This window comes from Salmo salar, chromosome 25 (genome assembly GCF_965601325.2).
Source record: "Salmo salar chromosome 25, fSalSal1, whole genome shotgun sequence".
Classification (NCBI taxonomy): Eukaryota; Metazoa; Chordata; class Actinopteri; order Salmoniformes; family Salmonidae; genus Salmo; species Salmo salar.
This window is the reverse complement of record NC_138315.1, coordinates 15,957,271-15,974,850: the sequence shown is the minus strand read 5'-3', so window position 1 is coordinate 15,974,850 and position 17,580 is coordinate 15,957,271. Positions and strand designations below refer to the sequence as shown.

Genomic DNA, 17,580 nt, shown 5'->3' with positions numbered 1-17,580 from the left:
GTGCATATTTTAGATAAAAGAAAATGCTTATTGACAAGTGAAAGAACAATCAATGCTATCAAAAATGCAATAGTATCTCAACAGTACTGCTGCATGTGAAACATTGTGGAACGTTGAGGTCTGAATACTTCAAACGAATGAATTGTGACCACGTGATAGGCCCCCCGGCCCCACATGTAGTCTAATGTGATTGGTGAAGTAGTTTGCTGTCAGAACAAGAAGGAAATTGCGGGGTGTTGTGACATAGAGAGATACCGGTAAGTTGTCTTGTCTTTTTTTTTTTTACAGTCATTTTGTCGACTAGTCTAAATAGCACCCCGTATATTGGCATTTGGCAAACTAGCGTGTCATGTTGTCACCTATTTATAAATAGCGCACGTACTAACTGGCTAGAGTTCGGTGAATTGGCTAGCTAGCTAGGTCATTTAGTTAGCCAACCCTCTCGAACTCCATGCCTTGTTATCTGTAGGTACTGGTAGCTAGCTACGTTAGTTGTCTTTTTAAAGAATGGCGCTCTATTTTTCATCAAGCTAATAGCAATGCTAGACATGTTTTTGACCATACATTAATTAGCTCAGATTGCTGGGTGCATGCATGTTTATCCATATTTTCACTAACGTGTATTATAGAACAGTTGATCTACATTTTTTTTTGTGAGTGATACGTTGTATCTAACATTTTACATTGTAGCGATGTATCCTTCTGACAAAGTAGGTACTGTAAAAGACTACGAGTTTGTGCTCAACGTTGACGTTACATCTAGAAACCCCTGTAAATGGTGGTTATACCTTAGCTTCAGGACTCAACTTCGTGAGTCTGTTGGGACATTAATTGGGCTGAGAGGTTTACCTATGTAACTACCATGTATAAAGGGTTCAAATCGAAATCTAATCAAATGTTGTTTGTCACATGTGCCGAATACAACAGTGCTTACTAAGTTAGGAGCCCTTTTCCAACGATGCAGTTTTAGAGACGTCAAATTGAAATGGTAGTTTTGACTGTTCTCCAAGTATTTTAGATTTTCAGTAACTGGTAGTGACACCAGCAACCCCATCAGCGTGGCCAGGCATGAGAGCTGATATCTGAGGATTTAAACCACCAGCGCCACAATGGAGGTACCTGCCATCAGTAACAACCTCAACCTTTCATATGGGGACTTGGATCCCTCTGACACCCCTCCCACCATGTCCATTGACAAGCTCTTCCCAGCACTCCTGGAGTGTTTTGGGATCATCTTGTGTGGCTACATTGCTGGTCGAGCAAACATCATCACATCCACACAGGCCAAAGGATTGGGGAACTTTGTGTCCAAGTTTGCCCTCCCAGCATTGCTCTTTAAGAACATGGTACTCTTGGACTTTGGGAATGTCATCTGGCCATTTTTGTGGAGTATTCTCATCGCCAAGGTGTCTGTGTTTTTCATTGTGTGTGTGATTACACTACTGGTTGCCAGTCCTGACACTCGCTTCAGCAAAGCTGGCCTATTCTCCATCTTTGCTACTCAAAGCAATGACTTTGCTTTGGGATACCCGATTGGTGAGTGTTGTATTAGTCTTTCCATCCTTTCACTTTCAGTCCTTTTAAAATCGATAGCCTCCTGGCAGAACCTCAGAACAAAGGAAATAGGTCTTTATGTCATACTTTAAAATCTTGTTTGTTTGTGACAAAAAGTTTAATTCACTCTGCTCTCCCCCCTAAAAGGGAACTTCCTGAACTGTACCTTTCTTCACAGTTGAGGCCTTGTACAAGAACACACACCCAGAGTATCTACAGTACATTTACCTGGTAGCACCGGTGTCCCTCATGCTTCTCAACCCCATTGGGTTTGCCTTCTGTGAGATCCAGAAGTGGAGGGATCAGAGAGACCGGCAGCAGAGCAAACTCCAGATAGTGGGTGTGGTCATCCTGCAGGTTCTGAAGAACCCCATGGTCTTCATGGTTGTTATTGGCATTATCTTCCACTTCATCCTGGCCCAGAAGATCCCTGCTTTCATGGAGCAGTTTGTGGACGGCCTGGCCAACTCTTTTGGAGGAGCAGCTCTGTTCTACTTGGGCCTCTCCATGGTGGGCCAGTTGGGGAAGCTCACCAGGTCCACGGTTGTAGCCCTTATCCTGCTCATCACAGCAAAACTGTGAGTGTTTACGGGGATTTATGATGGATTGTTTTGAGTTTAAGAATGTTAAGTTATTATTACACATGTAGGCTTCTATTATTTCATATTCATAATGGCCTACAGTTCATACACATTCATACTGTACTTAAAAACACAGTGTCAGGACATGAGATCACATCTCATTGTAATTAAGTGTTAGGTGTACTGTTATTGACTCAGAGCTAACTGTGGATTCGTATTGGTCTGCTACACCAGGCAACCTTGGCACATGACTACCATTTTGTTTTGTGTACTACAAACATTCTTGAATACTGGCACCCATCCACATTTCAGTATTTTTGACCTTCAAACCTTTTATTTATTCTCATGCAATCTTAAAGGGAGAATCTGCATTTCAAACGATAACAAAGCGGAAACCCCACCACTGTTTTGGTAAACGGCTGAGGGATGTCTAGACTGTCAAAAAATGGGCAGCCTAGAGAGAACGAGAGAAAATAAACAGTCCTAAATGAAAAGCTGCTCTCGGTGTTTTACTAGCATCGTGTTGCCTTGAAGTTAAACTGAGGCAACATTATAGGAGGAAGTAAGCCTCAAGTCCATGACAATGGAGTAGGCTAAAGCACAAACAGATCTGGGACCAGGCTACGAGCCAGACCCTTGAAAATATAGTCTCTTTCTTTCTTACCTGATGATTCATTGTGAATGAATCAGGCATTTATCTTGTAACATTTCGCAACCGTAACATTACAATGAAACTTAACATGTATGATCTTCCGGAGGTTGGTGATGCCGTTGATCTGTCGCGAGACGGTGGAGCTGCTGGACGCTGACAACACCAGCTCTAATCTCGAACACTCCAGCCTCTCCAACTATGCCTTCCTCTATGGAGTCTTCCCTAGTGCCCCCAGTGTGGCCATCTATGCTGCTCACTATAACATGGAGCTCCAAGTTGTAAGTCATCTCCTCTCTTCTATATGGATAGAAGTGCATGTCATATGAAGACATGGACAGTGTCACATTATTTTCTTGTGTATTCTTTTCTAACAGGTTACCTCAGGGATGGTAATAAGCACATTCCTCTCAGCTCCCATAATGTATGTTTCTGCTTGGTTGCTGACAATACCATGGATGGACCCTAAGCCATTGATGGATTCTCTGCAGAATGTCAGCTTTAATGTCAGCATCATCAGCTTAGTTGCACTGGTGAGTTTCTCCCCCCCCCCCCCCCGCCTCCCATCATTATCAAAGAAGAACTATCATTAACTGTAATCTTTACTTTTCAACTGGCTTTGTGCTGGTTATTTATTTTATTTCAGGCAGGGTGGTCGGACTTCAGGAAATTATAACCTACAAGCAGGTGTTGATTGTACTAAAGCTTCTTTTCACATTATCCCATTCATATTAGAGGTCGACCGATTATGATTTTTCACCGCCGATACCGATTATTGGAGGCCCAAAAACCAGATACCGATTAATTGGCCGATTTTGTTTGATGTATTTGTAATAATGACAATTACAACAATACTGAATGAACACTTATTTAAACTTAATACATCAATAAAATCAATTTAGCCTCAAATAAATAATGAAACATGTTCAATTTGGTTTAAATAATGCAAAAACAGTGTTGGAGAAGAAAGTAGAAGTGCAATATGTGCCATGTAAAAAAGCTAACGTTTAAGTTCCTTGCTCAGAACATGAGAACGTATGAAAGCTGGTGGTTCCTTTTAACATGAGTCTTCAATATTCCCATGTAAGAAGTTTTAGGTTGTAGTTATTATAGGAATTATAGGACTATTTCTCTCTCTATACGATTTGTATTTCATATACCTTTGACTATTGGATGTTCTTATAAGCACTTTAGCATTGCCAGTGTAACAGTATAGCTTCCGTCCCTCTCCTCGCTCCTATCTGGGCTCGAACCAGGAACACATCGACAACAGCCACCCTCGAAGCAGCGTTACCCATGTAGAGGAAGGGGAACAACTACTCCAAGTCTCAGAGCGAGTGACGTTTCAAACGCTATTAGCGCGCACCCGCTAACTAGCTAGCCATTTCACATCGGTTACACCAGCCTGATCTTGGGAGTTGACAGGCTTGAAGTCATAAACAGCGCAATGCATTGTGAAGGGCTGCTGGCAAAACGCATGAAAGTGCTGTATGAATGAATGCTTACGAGCCTGCTGGTGCCTACCATCGCTCAGTCAGACTGCTCTATCAAATCATAGACTTAATTATAACATAATAACACACAGAAACACGACCCTTAGGTCATTAATATGGTCGAATCCGGAAACTATCATCTCGAAAACAAAATGTTTTTCCTGTCAGTGAAATACGGAACCGTTCCGTATTTTATCTAACGGGTGGCATCCCTAAGTCTAAATATTCCTGTTACATTGCACAACCTTCAATGTTATGTCATAATTACGTAAAATTCTGGCAAATTTGTTCGCAACTAGCCAGGTGGCCCAAACTGTTGCATATACCCTGACTCTGCGTGCAATGAACGCAAAAGGTGATACTGTGATACTGTTAGATGATACTGTCTAGACTAGGCTAAGTTGATTCGGTATTGAAAATGGAAACAATGATATTGAAAAGCTTAGAGCAGGAAGTCTATGAATAGTAGGGGTGGAGATATGACTTACAACCAGGCAGTTCAAAGTCATCAGCAGGATGTCTCTGTCTGGTGCCAATGATATGATACGTGAGACTGACTTCCTCCTATAATGTTGCCTCAGTTTAACTTCAAGGCAACATGATGCTAGTAAAACACAGAGAGCAGCTTTTCATTTAGGACGGTTTATTTTCTCTTGTTCTCTCTAGGCTGCCCATTTTTTTGACAGTCTAGACATATGACCTTTCTTATAACCTGTGATGTAGTTTCACTGAATGTTACTGCTCTAGAATGCATGTGGTGTTTATTGGGATCTGAGATGATGAAATTGCCGTTGCAGTTTACATAAGTATGCTATCCGTTTCTGTATGGTATGTGTAGACAAGCATATCTGATGTTGAGATCTCTTATCTTTTTGTTACAGGCTTGGACAGTTACTGTCATGTTCCTGAGTAAGAAGTTTAAGAGACTACCTCACATGTTCACCGTCAACCTGTTCTTGGCACAGGCAAGGCTTGCCTTTTGAATATCTGTTAGTTTTCACAAAACACCCATCCCATATGCGTATTGTATCAGTATGTCCATCGAATAATGTTGTACATATCATATTGTCCATAGTACAAAGCCGTAATGGCAATATCACTGTCTAAATGTCGTTTTAGGATTGCTTGCTGCTGTCTATTGACGTTTTGCCTCTCCATGCGTCCAGATTCTAGCTTGTGTTAGCATGATCATGTGGAACTTTGTCGTGAGACAAGACCGCTTCATTGGACACGTGTTGACATTCACACTGTTGTACGGCTCACTGTACAGTACTTATGTATGGCCAGGTATGTCTGTCACACACACACAACCGTCAACATTTATAATACCACCATTTTCTCTTATTGTATGCTTTTGTGTTGTATGTTAACATACTGTGATTCTTTTATTTTTATTTTTTATGTGAATGGTGCGGAGTCTAGCAATGATTCTCTCACCATAGAGTCCATGTTGCTTTGATTTAGGTCTGATAGCACTTTCCCTTGTGTTGATGAAGAGAGGTGGTGAGCTGAAGGTTGCGCCAGGCTTCCTGGTGATTGCAGGCTGGGGGTGAGTCAGGAGCTTTCCACTGAATAATTGAGTTATTGGAAACCAAGGGACCTTTTTTGTTGAATCTGCTGCTCAAACAGTTCGTATCTGATGTCAACAGAGTCCCAGCCCTTGTGGCAGCAGTGCTCCTCGTAACTGGGGAGAGGATGCCTGACACCATCGATTCGGCTTTCTTTTATGGAAGACCCCAGGTGAGACAGACTGGGGAAAGAAGACGGCACCTCTCAAAGAACATGACCTCATCATCCTGACCTTCTGTCTTTGTGTCTTCTGCAGATCATCTGCACCTCAGTTGTGCTTGCCTTCAGCATAGTGCTGGGCGGGTGCTCTTTGGTGGGCCTTCGTCGAGGCACGTGGGACTCAAAGTACCATGTCCTGGAGAGAGACTCTATGCTAGGCACTACTGAGGATCTGAGGCCCCAGACTGGCCCAGATACCCAAACTATCCCAGATATCCGTGACATGTTTGAGCCAGCCGGAACTGGAATCATCAACATAGGTATATGTTAGCTGGATTTATGTCATGTAAATAATACTAGTTAATCAAGTTTATAATGCTGATTACATTTTTTCTTATGGGGTATTGTGTGTAGATTGATGAGGAACAGTTTTATTTAATCAATTTTAGAATAAGGCTCTAACGTAACAAAATGTGGAAAAAGGAAGGTGTCTGAATACTTTCTGAATGCACTGTAAATACAAAAGTATGTGGACACCCCTTCAAATTAGAGGATTCGGCTATTTCATCCACACCCGTTGCTGACAGGTGTATAAAATCGAGCACACAGCCATGCAATCTCTATAGACAAACATTGGCAGTAGAATGGCCTTACTGAAGAGCTTGGTGACTTTCAACGTGGCATCGTCATAGGATGCCACCTTTCCAACAAGTCAGTTTGTCAAATTTCTGCCCTGCTAGAGTTTCCCCGGTCAACTATAAGTGCTGTTATTATGAAGTGGAAACGTCTAAGAGCAACAACGGCTCAGTGGCGAAGTGGTAGGCCACACAAGTTCACAGAACGGGACAGCTGACTGCTGAAGCACTTGGCGCGTAAAAATCATCTGTCCTCAGTTGCAACCCTCACTACCAAGTTCCAAAATGCCTCTGGAACTAACGTCAGCACAATAACTGTTTGTCGGGAGCTTCATGAAATGGGTTTCCGTGGCCAAGCTGCCGCACACAAGTCTACGATCACAATGCGCAATGCCAATTGTCGGCTGGAGTAGTGTAAAGCTCGCCACCATTGGACTCTGGATCAGTGGAAATACTTTCTCTGGAGTGATTAATCACGCTTCACCATCTGGCAGTCCGACAGATGAATCTGGGTTTGCGGATACCAGGAGAACACTACCATAGTGCCAGCTTGAAAGTTTAGTGGAGGAATAATGGTATGGGGCTGTTTTTCATGGTTCGGGCTAGGCCCCTTAGTTCCAGTGAAGGGAAATCTTAATACTACAGCATACAATGACATTCTAGACGATTCTGTGCTTCCAACTTTGTGGCAACAGTTTGGGGATGGCACTTTCCTGTTTCAGCATGACAATGCACAAGTGCACAAAGCGAGGTCCATACAGAAATGATTTGTTGTGATCGGTGTGGAAGAACTTGACTGGCCTGCACAGGACCCTGACCTAAACCCCATCGAAGACCTTTGGGATGAATTGGAACAACGACTGCGAGCCAGGCCTAATCGCCCAACAGCAGTGCCTGACCTCACTAATGCTCTTGTGGCTGAATGGAAGCAAGTCCCCGCAGCTGTGGGGCAGTAGGTAGCCTAGTGGTTAGAGCGTTGGGCCAGTAAACGAAAGGTTGCTGGATCAAATCCCCGAGCTGACAAGGTACAAATCTGTCGTTCTGCCCCTGAACAAGGCAGTTAACCCACTGTTACCCGGTAGGCCGTCATTGTAAATAAGAATTTGTTCTTAACTGACTTGCCTAGTTAAATAAAGGTAAAATGTAAAAAAATCCAACATCTAGTTGAAAGCCTTCCCTGAAGAGTGGAGGCTGTTATAGTAGCAAAGGGGGGACCAACTCCATGATTTTGGAATGAGATGTTTGACGAGCAGGTGGCCACATACTTTTGGTAATGTCATCACCCTGTAGGTCACTAACAGTGTGTTTGCTCTGTGGTCTCCCTCAGGTCAGTGTGAGTCACCAGGCTGTCTACTGGCCCAGGAGGAGCAGCAGAAGCAGGTGGCAGACAGACAGGTGGCCCGCCATGTGCTCTTGTGCCTGCTACTGACCGTCAGCCTACTAGCTGTGAGTGACTGACTCACTATTACAGAATGACGCTGAGACTGTTACTAAACCCTATTGTACTGTACTTTACTGACCTCTTTCTTTACTGTACTGTAATGTGCTGTCCAATTTTGTGAAACAGAGAGGTCTTTGATTCAGATTTGGACTGACAAGATGTCAACAATTTTTTTTTATGTCCATGGACATCGAATGTCCGTCTGCTCAGTGGGTGAGGACGCTGGTTACAGTAAATGGAAAGCGAGGGGGCTCGTGGATGGGTGTCAGTAAGAGCCGAGAGAGGTGACATTAACCCAATGAGTCCCACCGCGATGCTGACACGATTTGGACTTCTAACCCCTTTTAAACATTGTGTGTTTGAACTACAGACTTCTTGGTTGTATTCATCCATTAAATCAGTGGGGGTTTTTTTAACGTTTTTTATTTAAAAAAATGTATATATAATTTATTTATTTTTTTACAAAAATGTCTGTCGAGTCCAAATGTTTTCAGATACAAATTTATTAAAAGCTATCTAGAAAAGCTGAGACTCTCAAATACGCACATGTTTTGCTCTGACACTCAAGCTACACCAGAGTCGTCAGAAGGTATGGGGTTCTTCTAGAAAATCCAAGGACAGTATCTATAATACTGTAATCAGCTCACATAGTTGCTGTCACAAACTCCAATCTCCACACAGTTGTCACTGACTAGTTTGATATTACTTTCCCACTAATTAAAAGGTAGATTTTTTTTTTAATGTATTTTATTTAACTAGCCAAGTCAGTTAACAAATTCTTATTTACAACGACGGCCTACCCCTGCCAAACCCTAACCTGGACAACGCTGGGCCAATTGTGCGCCGCCGTATGATACTCCCAATCACGGCCGGTTGTGATACAGCCTGGAATCGAACCAGGGTCTGTAGTGACGTCTCTAGCACTGAGATGCAGTGCTGTAGAGCGCTGCGCCACTCGGGAGCCCTTTATTGACGTGTTTATTTGAAGCTCATGAATACAACTGTTTGTCATTGTTTCGTGTTCTACTTGTCGTCCTGAAAATAGAATGGTTAATACTTAATTTTGAGGCTAAATATAAGGGCTGGACATGCAGATGCATTAAAGTCAGATAAATTAAAAGCCCCCCCAAAATTCTGGGGTCTCGGGACTGATAAGGTTAACTGGAGAGAAAAGAAAGGTAGACAAGGAGAAAGGCTGGGTGAGAGAGTGTTTTCATAATGATCAGTTGGACAGTATGCCAGGGGAAGGAAGGAAGGGAGGGTGGTAACAGGTGCCTCAACTGGGGTTTGTGACTACTCTCATTTCCCATTTTAGCTCATTTAATTGCACTCACTCTGTTACTGATTTCTTTCCGGTGATTCTATTTTGGATTTCCTAACAGAATGACAGTTTAAATCCCATAATAAATCATTAACAAAATTGTTATCAGTAAAAACACTATAATTGGTAGGTTTACCTTTTTCTTGTTACTTCAGTGAATTTTCATTATCCTCCCTCATGAGGGAGAGAAATTTGAATACATCTTAAAGATATGTGGTTTTTTTGATACAAAATGAGAAGACACTAGGCAATATTTCGTAAAGTTACAGAAGGCAAATCAATTCTGCAAAATGAAATGTAAATGTTGATATTAGTTGGTAAGGGTCTTAAAGGGATAGTTCACCCAAATTCCAAAATGACATTGGTTTCCTTACCCTGTACGCACTAAGCCATCTATGGACAAGCTATGAATTCAATCCATGCTTTGGTTTAGTTTCCCTGGCACTGTTTCCACATGCTAATGTTTTAGCATTTGTGGCACAAATCCATTCAAGTCATGGGAATGATATTAGCGTTTTTTTGCACATGTTCAAAACATCTATAAGTGACTTTAAGCTTCACAATAATTTTTAGATACTTTCGGGTGATTTGGACATAATGCGTGAAAAAAGCCAATATCGGTCCCATGACTTGAATGTGATTTGTGCCACGTGGAAACTGTACCAGGGCAACTAAACCAAAGCATGGATTGCTTTCATACCTTGTCCATAGACTGCTTACAGGGTAAGGAAACCAATGTGTACATTTGGGTGAACTATCCTGTTAACTTTAACATTTGTGTTTTGATGTTTTTATAATACCTTTTTAAGGTTTGACCAGAAATCAAAGCCTTAGCTTATTCCTAATTTTAGGATGAATGGTTGGAAAATGTATATGCCTTCATTTCTCAAAAATATCCTCTTAGCTTTCATTTGACACCAAATTTGATGTGCTCCTATGAACTTCACATGTTGGTGCTCATGGGTCCTTTTGCATGGAAATGGCCTTGTGCGACAGAGCCTGTATGTTGAGTTGTTTTACTACTGTCCTGTCCTTCAATTTTGAGCGTGTGTGACAATCCCTGTTTCAATCTCTCTCCCCTGTTTTTAGAACCTGTCCAGCTGCCTGTGGTGGCTTTTTAGTCGAGTTCCTGGGAGACTTTACTTAGAGCTGCAGTTCTTCTGTGCTGTGATCAACTATGGACAGGTACCGTACATGTTGGTCTCCATAGACACATTGGGATTTGGAGCAACTGTATTTACTCAATGGTGGTGGTGTTTACATATCTGTGTTTTGCTGTTCTCAGGGCTTCATCTCGTTCGGGCTTTTTGGCCTGGACAAACATTTGATAATACTGCCGTTTAAAAAGAAGTAAGAGGCTCACTGAAATGCATTTCATATAATTGAGTAGTGAGCTGGGTATTGAATAAGAAGCCTTGAATACATTTTTTTTGACCTGTGGCCAGGATATCCTGTCTGTGGCATAGAAGGAAGCCAGAGGAGCAGCCTCAACTGGTTGTATCTGATGACATCATGATGACCTGCACTCAATTCATCAGATACCACAAAGAGCAGTGTGTCCAGGACATTGTCCAGCAGAAGAGGTGAGGGGTCAATTAGTCACCTTACAGGGCTGCTCTGCTCGGGGATTCAATAGACCCTCTGCTTTTACTGTGCACCCACTGTGTATTTCCTAAAACGGCTCACAGTATATATGAAACCTCCCATATTATGCAGTAATTCACAACTTTGCTTATGATTTGACAGTCTGACACAGTTTGTGTAACAACTGCATTATACCCATTGATCATCCCTAATATGAATATATTTTTTGCATGAGTTTTGGTGCATGGGTTGTGTTGAGCACTTCTCTCTTGCGTTTGTTTCGGTGTGACATCCTAGCTACAGTTCCTATAGAAAGTATTCACACCCCTTTACTTTTCCCACATTTTGTTTTGTTACAGCCTGAATGTAAAATGGATAATATTGAGACTGTTGTTTTTTTTTGTCACTGGCCTACACCCAAGACCCCATAATGTCAAGGTTGAATTTTAGTAATACATTTATTTTTTATTAATTTAAAAAGATAATGTCTTGAGTCAGTAAGTATTCAACCCCTTTGTTATGGAAAGCCTAAATAAGTTCAGGAGTCAACATCTGCTTAACAAGTTACATGAGTTGCATGGACTAACTCTGTGTGCAATAATAGTGTTTAACATGATTTTTAAAGGACTTCCTCATCGCTGTACCCCACACATACAATTATTAAGGTCCCTGTCGAGCAGTGAATTTCAAACACAGGTTCAACCACAAAGACCAGGAAGGTTTTCCAATGCCCTGCAAAGAAGGGCACCTATTGGTAAAAGGGTAAAAAAAAAAAAAAAAGCAGACATTGAATATCCCTTTGAGCATGGTGAACTACAAAGATACAGGCGTCCTTCCTAACTCAGTTGCCGGAGAGGAAGAAAACCGCTCAGCAATTTTACCATGAGGCCAATGGTGACTTTAAAACAGTTAGAGTTTAATGGCTTTGACAGGAGAACTGAGGATGGATTAACAACATTTTAGTTACTCCACAATACTAACCTAATTGACAGTGACAGAATAAAAAATATTCAAAAACATGCATCCTGTTTGCAACAGGGCACTAAAGTAATACTGCAAAAAATGTGGCAAAGCAATTCACTTTTTGTCCTGAATACAAGTGTTATGTCTGGGACAAATACAAAACAACAGATTACTTAGTACCACTCTCCATATTTTCAAGCATAATGGTGGCTGCATCATGTTATGGATTTGCTTGTAATCATTAAGGACTCTGGATTTCTTTCAGGATAAAAAATAAACTGAATGGCACTAAGCACAGGCAAAATCCTAGAGGAAAACAAGTTTGTCTGCTTTCCACCAGACACTAGGAGATTAAATATACGCTGGAGTTACTTACCAAGAAGATGGTGAATGTGGCAGAGTTAGTTTTGACTTAAATCAGCTTGAAAATATATGGCAAGACATGCAAATGGTTGTCTCGGGGGTTTAATAGTTATCTAATCAAGATATAGTGTTTTATTTTGCATTCATTGTTTTACAAATTCCACTTTGACATTTGAGTATTTTGTGTCGATCTTGACAGAAAATGACAAAATCAATTCGAATCCCATTTTAATACAACAAAATGTGAAAAGGGGTGTGTGAATACTTTCTGAAGGCTTTCTTTAAAAAGAATACTTTCTTTTTATCTGCTCCCTCTCTCTCTCTCTCTCTCTCTCTCTCTCTCTCTCTCTCTCTCTCTCTCTCTCTCTCTCTCTCTCTCTCTCTCTCTCTCTCTCTCATATTCCACTTGGACCTGTCAGCTGTGGGGAGTGCCTAACTGGCCGGTTGGTGAATCCTTCCTCTGACACACAGGTGTGGGGAGAGGACAGTGGCGGACACTTTTCTTGGCAGTGAGCTGGTAGAGTGGCTGTTGCAGGTGGGTCTGTCACAGGACCGAGGAGAGGCGCTGCTCTACGGGGTCCGGCTGCATCAGGGTGGGGTGCTCCAGCACATCACCCAGGAGTATGGCTTCAAAGATGACAACCTGCACTACTGCTTCACAGCATAAGGTGGCCCCTGGGTAGGCCCAGTCTCTGTTTCCCAGAGGCACATGATGAAAAATAGATCAGCTATCTACCAGACCTGAATCCAGGTGGCTACATACATAGCACTAGCAGTATGGGTTGACTTTTTTTAATGCTTTTATTGTTTTGCACATGGAAATATGCATCAGTAGAAGCATTGAGCACTTGTTAGTTTTCTTTTAAACTGCCTATTTTCTTTGTGGGTTTTGTATGGCACTGTATGCATAACGAGATTTAACAGTTGTCAAAGAGGCTGAGGTAAAAATGACCGGCCCAAATTATGGATGTCAAATATCTTGCATTATCGTCTCAAGTTATACAGACCAGCTTGTATCCCCTTGATGACACTTTTATACCGTAAGGCTCAGATTGTTATTTATTTAGTTTGGATGGCAAGAATGGTATTTGTCAGGTATTGAAAATGCAAGTCTGTAATGGGCCTCTCGAGTGGCGCAGAGTTCTAATGCACTGCATCACAGTGCTAGAGGCGTCACTACAGACCCGGGTTCGATCCCGGGCTCTATCATAACCGGCCGTGATCGGGAGTCCCATAGGGCGGCGCACAATTGGCCCAGCGTCGTCCGGGTTAGGGGAGGGTTTGGCGGGGGGGCTTTACAAGTGGGCCGTTATTGTTAATAAGAATTTGTTCTTAACTGACTTGTCTAGTTAAATAAAAAATGTAAATGCATGTTGCTGTGTATTCTAAATAACCTTAATTTGGCCATAATTTATAACTTAAAATAGATATGGCAGCTAGATCTATTTTTAATATATTTGAATAATGAAGACAGAATGGTGTCAAATTTTATGAATGCAGAATTTTATTGTTTGAATTCTCCGTCCGTTCGTACATTATTAGTCACACGATATCTCGGATTTTGACGAAACTTGGATGAATGATGCATCTTGCCATAGAGACCCGGCATTTACAAAATTACACTAATTGGCCCAAGGGGGGCGCTATAGTAATCAACTGAGAACTTTGAACAAGCATATCTCCTGTCCCGTCATTTTGTACATGCAGTGCCTTCGGAAAGTATTCAGACCCCTTTATTTTTCCCACATTTTGTTAAGTTACAGCCTTATTCTAAAATGAATTAAATTGAACAATTTTCCTCAGCAATCTACACACAGTACCCCATAATGACTAAGGAAAAACTGTTTATTTTTTTACATTTTTGAAAATGTATTAAAATTACACAGAAATACCTTACTTGCATAAGTATTTAGACCCTTTGCTATCAGACTCGAAATTGAGCTCAGATGCATCCTGTTTCCATTGTTCTTCCTGGATGTTTCTACAACTTGATTGGAGTCCACCTGTGATAAATTAATTTGATTGGACATGATTTGGAAATACACACACCTGTCTATAAGGTCCCACAGTTGACAGTGCATGTCGGAGCCAAAACCAAGCCATGAGGTCGAAGGAATTGTCCATAGAGCTCCAAGACAGGATTGTGTCGAGGCACAGATCTGGGGAAGGGTACCAAAAAATGTATGCAGCATTGAAGGTCCCAAAGAACACAGTGGCCTCCATCATTCTTAAATGGAAGAAGTTTGGAACCACCAAGACTCTCCCTAGAGCTGGCCGTCCGGCCAAACTGAGCAATAGGGGGAGAAGGGCCTTGGTCAGGGAGGTGACCAAGAACCCGATGGTCACTCTGACAGAGCTCTAGAGTTCCTCTGTGGAGATGGGAGAACCTTCCAGAAGGACTTCCAGATGGAAGCCACTCCTCAGTAAAAGGCACATGACAGCCCGCTTGGAGATTGCCAAAAGGCACCTAAAGGACTCTCAGACCATGAGAAACCAGATTCTCTGGTCTGATGAAACCATGATTGAACTCTTTGGCCTGAATGCCAAGTGTCACGTCTGGAGGAAACCTGTCACCATCCCTACGGTGAAGCGTGGTGGCAGCATCATGCTGTGGGGAAGTTTTTCAGCGGCAGGGACTGGGCGACTAGTCAGGATTGAGGCAAAGATGAACGGAGCAAAGTACAGCGAGATCCTTGATGAAAACCTGCTCCATACCGCTCAGGACCTCAGACTGGGGTGAAGGTTCACCTTCCAACAGGACAATGACCCTAAGCACACAGCCAAGACAACTCAGGAGTGGCTTCGGGACAAGTCTCTGAATGTCCTTGAGTAGCCCAGCCAGAGCCCGGACTTGAACCCGATCGAACATCACTTGAGAAACCTGAAAATAGCTGTATTACAACGCTCCCCATCCAACCTGACAGAGCTTGAGAGGATCTGCAGAGAAGACTGGGAGAAACTCCCCAAATACAGGTGTGCCAAACTTGTAGTGTCATACCCAAAAATACTTTAGACTGTAATCCCTGCTATAGGTGCTTCAACAAAGTATTGAGTAAAGGGTCTGAATACTTATGTAAATTATATTTAAGGTTTTTATTTGTAATAAATTAGCAAACATTTCTAAACAGTTTTGTTTCTTTGTCATTATGGGGTATTGTCTGTAGATTGATTGAGGGGGAAATAACTATTTCATCAATTTTAGAATCCGGCTGTAACGTAACAAAATGTGGAAAAACTCAAGGGGTCTGAATACTTTCTGAAGGCACTGTTGTATATGCAGCCCCTCATGAGCAACACGTTTCCCATAAGAACCTAAACTCAGCAAAAAAAGAAAACGTCCTCTCACTGTCAACTGCGTTTATTTTCAGCAAACTTAACGTGTAAATATTTGTATGAACATAACAAGATTCAACAACGGAGACATAAAATGAACAAGTTCCACAGACATGTGACTAACAGAAATTGAATGTGTCCCTGAACAAAGGGGGGGGGGGGGGGGGGTCAAAATCAAAAGTAAGTCTGTATCTGGTGTGGCCACCAGCTGCATTAAGTACTGCAGTGCATCTCCTCATGGACTGCACAAGATTTGCCAGTTCTTGCTGTGAGATGTTACCCCACTCTTCTACCATGGCACCTGCAAGTTCCCGGACATTTCTGGGTGGGAATGGCCCTAGCCCTCACCCTCTGATCCAACAGGTCCCAGACGTGCTCAATGGGATTGAGATCCGGGCTCTTCGCTGGCCGTGGCAGAACACTGACATGGCCAGGCTGGTGGCATTGTCATGCTGGAGGGTCATGTCAGGATGAGCCTGCAGGAAGGGTACCACATGAGGGAGGAGGATGTCTTCCCTGTAACGCACAGCGTTGAGATTGCCTGCAATGACAACAAGCTCAGTCCGATAAGGCTGTGACACACCGCACCAGACCATGACGGACCCTCCACCTCCAAATCGATCCCGCTCCAGAGCACAGGCCTCGGTGTAACACTCATTCCTTCGATGATAAACGCGAATCCGACCATCACCCCTGGTGAGACAAAACCGCGACTCGTCAGTGAAGAGCACTGTTTGCCAGTCCTGTCTGGTCCAGCGATGGTGGGTTTGCGCCCATAGGCAACGTTGTTGCCGGTGATGTCTGGTGAGGACCTGCCTTACAACAGGCCTACAAGCCCTCAGTCCAGCCTCTCTCAGCCTATTGCGGACAGTCTGAGCACTGATGGAGCGATTGTGCGTTCCTGGTGTAACTCGGGCAGTTGTTGCCATCCTGTACCTGTCCCGCAGGTGTGATGTTCGGATGTAACGATCCTGTGCATGTGTTACACGTGGTCTGCCACTACGAGGACGATCAGCTCTACGTTCTGTTTCCCTGTAGCGCTGTCTTAGGCGTCTCACAGAATGGACATTGCAATTTATTGCCCTGGCCACATCTGCAGTCCTCATGCCTCCTTGCAGCATGCCTAAAGCACGTTCACGCAAATGAGCAGGAACCCTGGGCATCTTTATTTTGGTGTTTTCATAGTCAGTAGAAAGGCCTCTTTAGTGTCCTAAGTTTTCATAACTGTGACCATAATTGCCTACCGTCTGTAAGCTGTTAGTGTCTTAACGACCGTTCCACAGGTGCATGTTCATTAATTGTTTATGGTTCATTGAACATGCATGGGAAACAGTGTTTAAACCCTTTACAATGAAGATCTGTGAAGTTATTTGGATTTTTACGAATTATCTTTGAAAGACATGGTCCTGAAAAATGGGACGTTTCTTTTTTTGCTGAGTTTATAAGCTCCGCCCATTCAATATTCATTATTTCTGCATCATTCATGGGGGACAACATGTTTACTGATGCCTTGTTAACTTATTTTAATGATTCTTGGCTAAAAATAAATATATTGGGTTTTTTAAATACACAACTATAATTCCAGTTTGTTTTGGTTTTAGGTTTGTTGGGAGAAAAAAAAGTACAATACCGACTGTGCCAGATGAAATGCAATATTCTTTATTATTGGAGTTATTTTGGAGTCATGTTACTTTTTCCTTAATGGGATTGTGCTTATAACTGTTGCCAGTAAGGTAATTGAGCCATGTATTCACCTTGTTTGGCATTATGAATGTTTGAATGATGATTTGTCTTTACATTTTTACATGTCACTTGACTAAAAGAGAATGTACGGTATCATGCACTTTGAAGCTAACTAATGCTGCATGTTCTTCTATGATTCCCATGCCTTTTTTTTTTTAAACAAATAAACTGCTGTATTGCACCTCTGGCTTA

The 17,580-nt window shown here is 42.4% G+C and overlaps 1 protein-coding gene across 2 annotated transcripts; it reads left to right on the top strand.

Moving 5' to 3' along the window:
• The first annotated feature begins 171 nt into the window (after positions 1 to 171).
• Positions 172 to 17,569, top strand: LOC106586242 (lysosomal cholesterol signaling protein). Of its 2 annotated transcripts, none has more exons than XM_014173301.3 (15): positions 172 to 257; positions 1,011 to 1,536; positions 1,733 to 2,132; positions 2,894 to 3,065; positions 3,162 to 3,317; positions 5,159 to 5,242; positions 5,444 to 5,564; positions 5,742 to 5,826; positions 5,927 to 6,017; positions 6,103 to 6,325; positions 7,968 to 8,086; positions 10,492 to 10,587; positions 10,688 to 10,752; positions 10,848 to 10,985; positions 12,784 to 17,569. In XM_014173301.3, exons 2-15 carry the CDS (start codon positions 1,110 to 1,112, stop codon positions 12,977 to 12,979), a joined length of 2,373 nt encoding a protein of 790 aa, XP_014028776.1. In that variant the 5' UTR covers positions 172 to 257; positions 1,011 to 1,109; the 3' UTR covers positions 12,980 to 17,569. The 2 variants fall into 2 exon arrangements, with proteins under 2 accessions (XP_014028776.1, XP_014028778.1); XM_014173303.3 differs by having other exon boundaries at positions 12,732 to 17,569.
• The last annotated feature ends 11 nt before the right edge of the window (positions 17,570 to 17,580 follow it).

Bases quoted from the DNA above. Each gene is read 5' to 3' on its own strand.
- LOC106586242 (XM_014173301.3), top strand. From the start codon at position 1,110: ATGGAGGTACCTGCCATCAGTAACAACCTCAACCTTTCATATGGGGAC. The intron at 1,537-1,732 runs GTGAGTGTTGTA...CTTTCTTCACAG, and splicing joins TGCTTTGGGATACCCGATTG to TTGAGGCCTTGTACAAGAAC. The intron at 5,243-5,443 runs GCAAGGCTTGCC...CCATGCGTCCAG, and splicing joins TCAACCTGTTCTTGGCACAG to ATTCTAGCTTGTGTTAGCAT.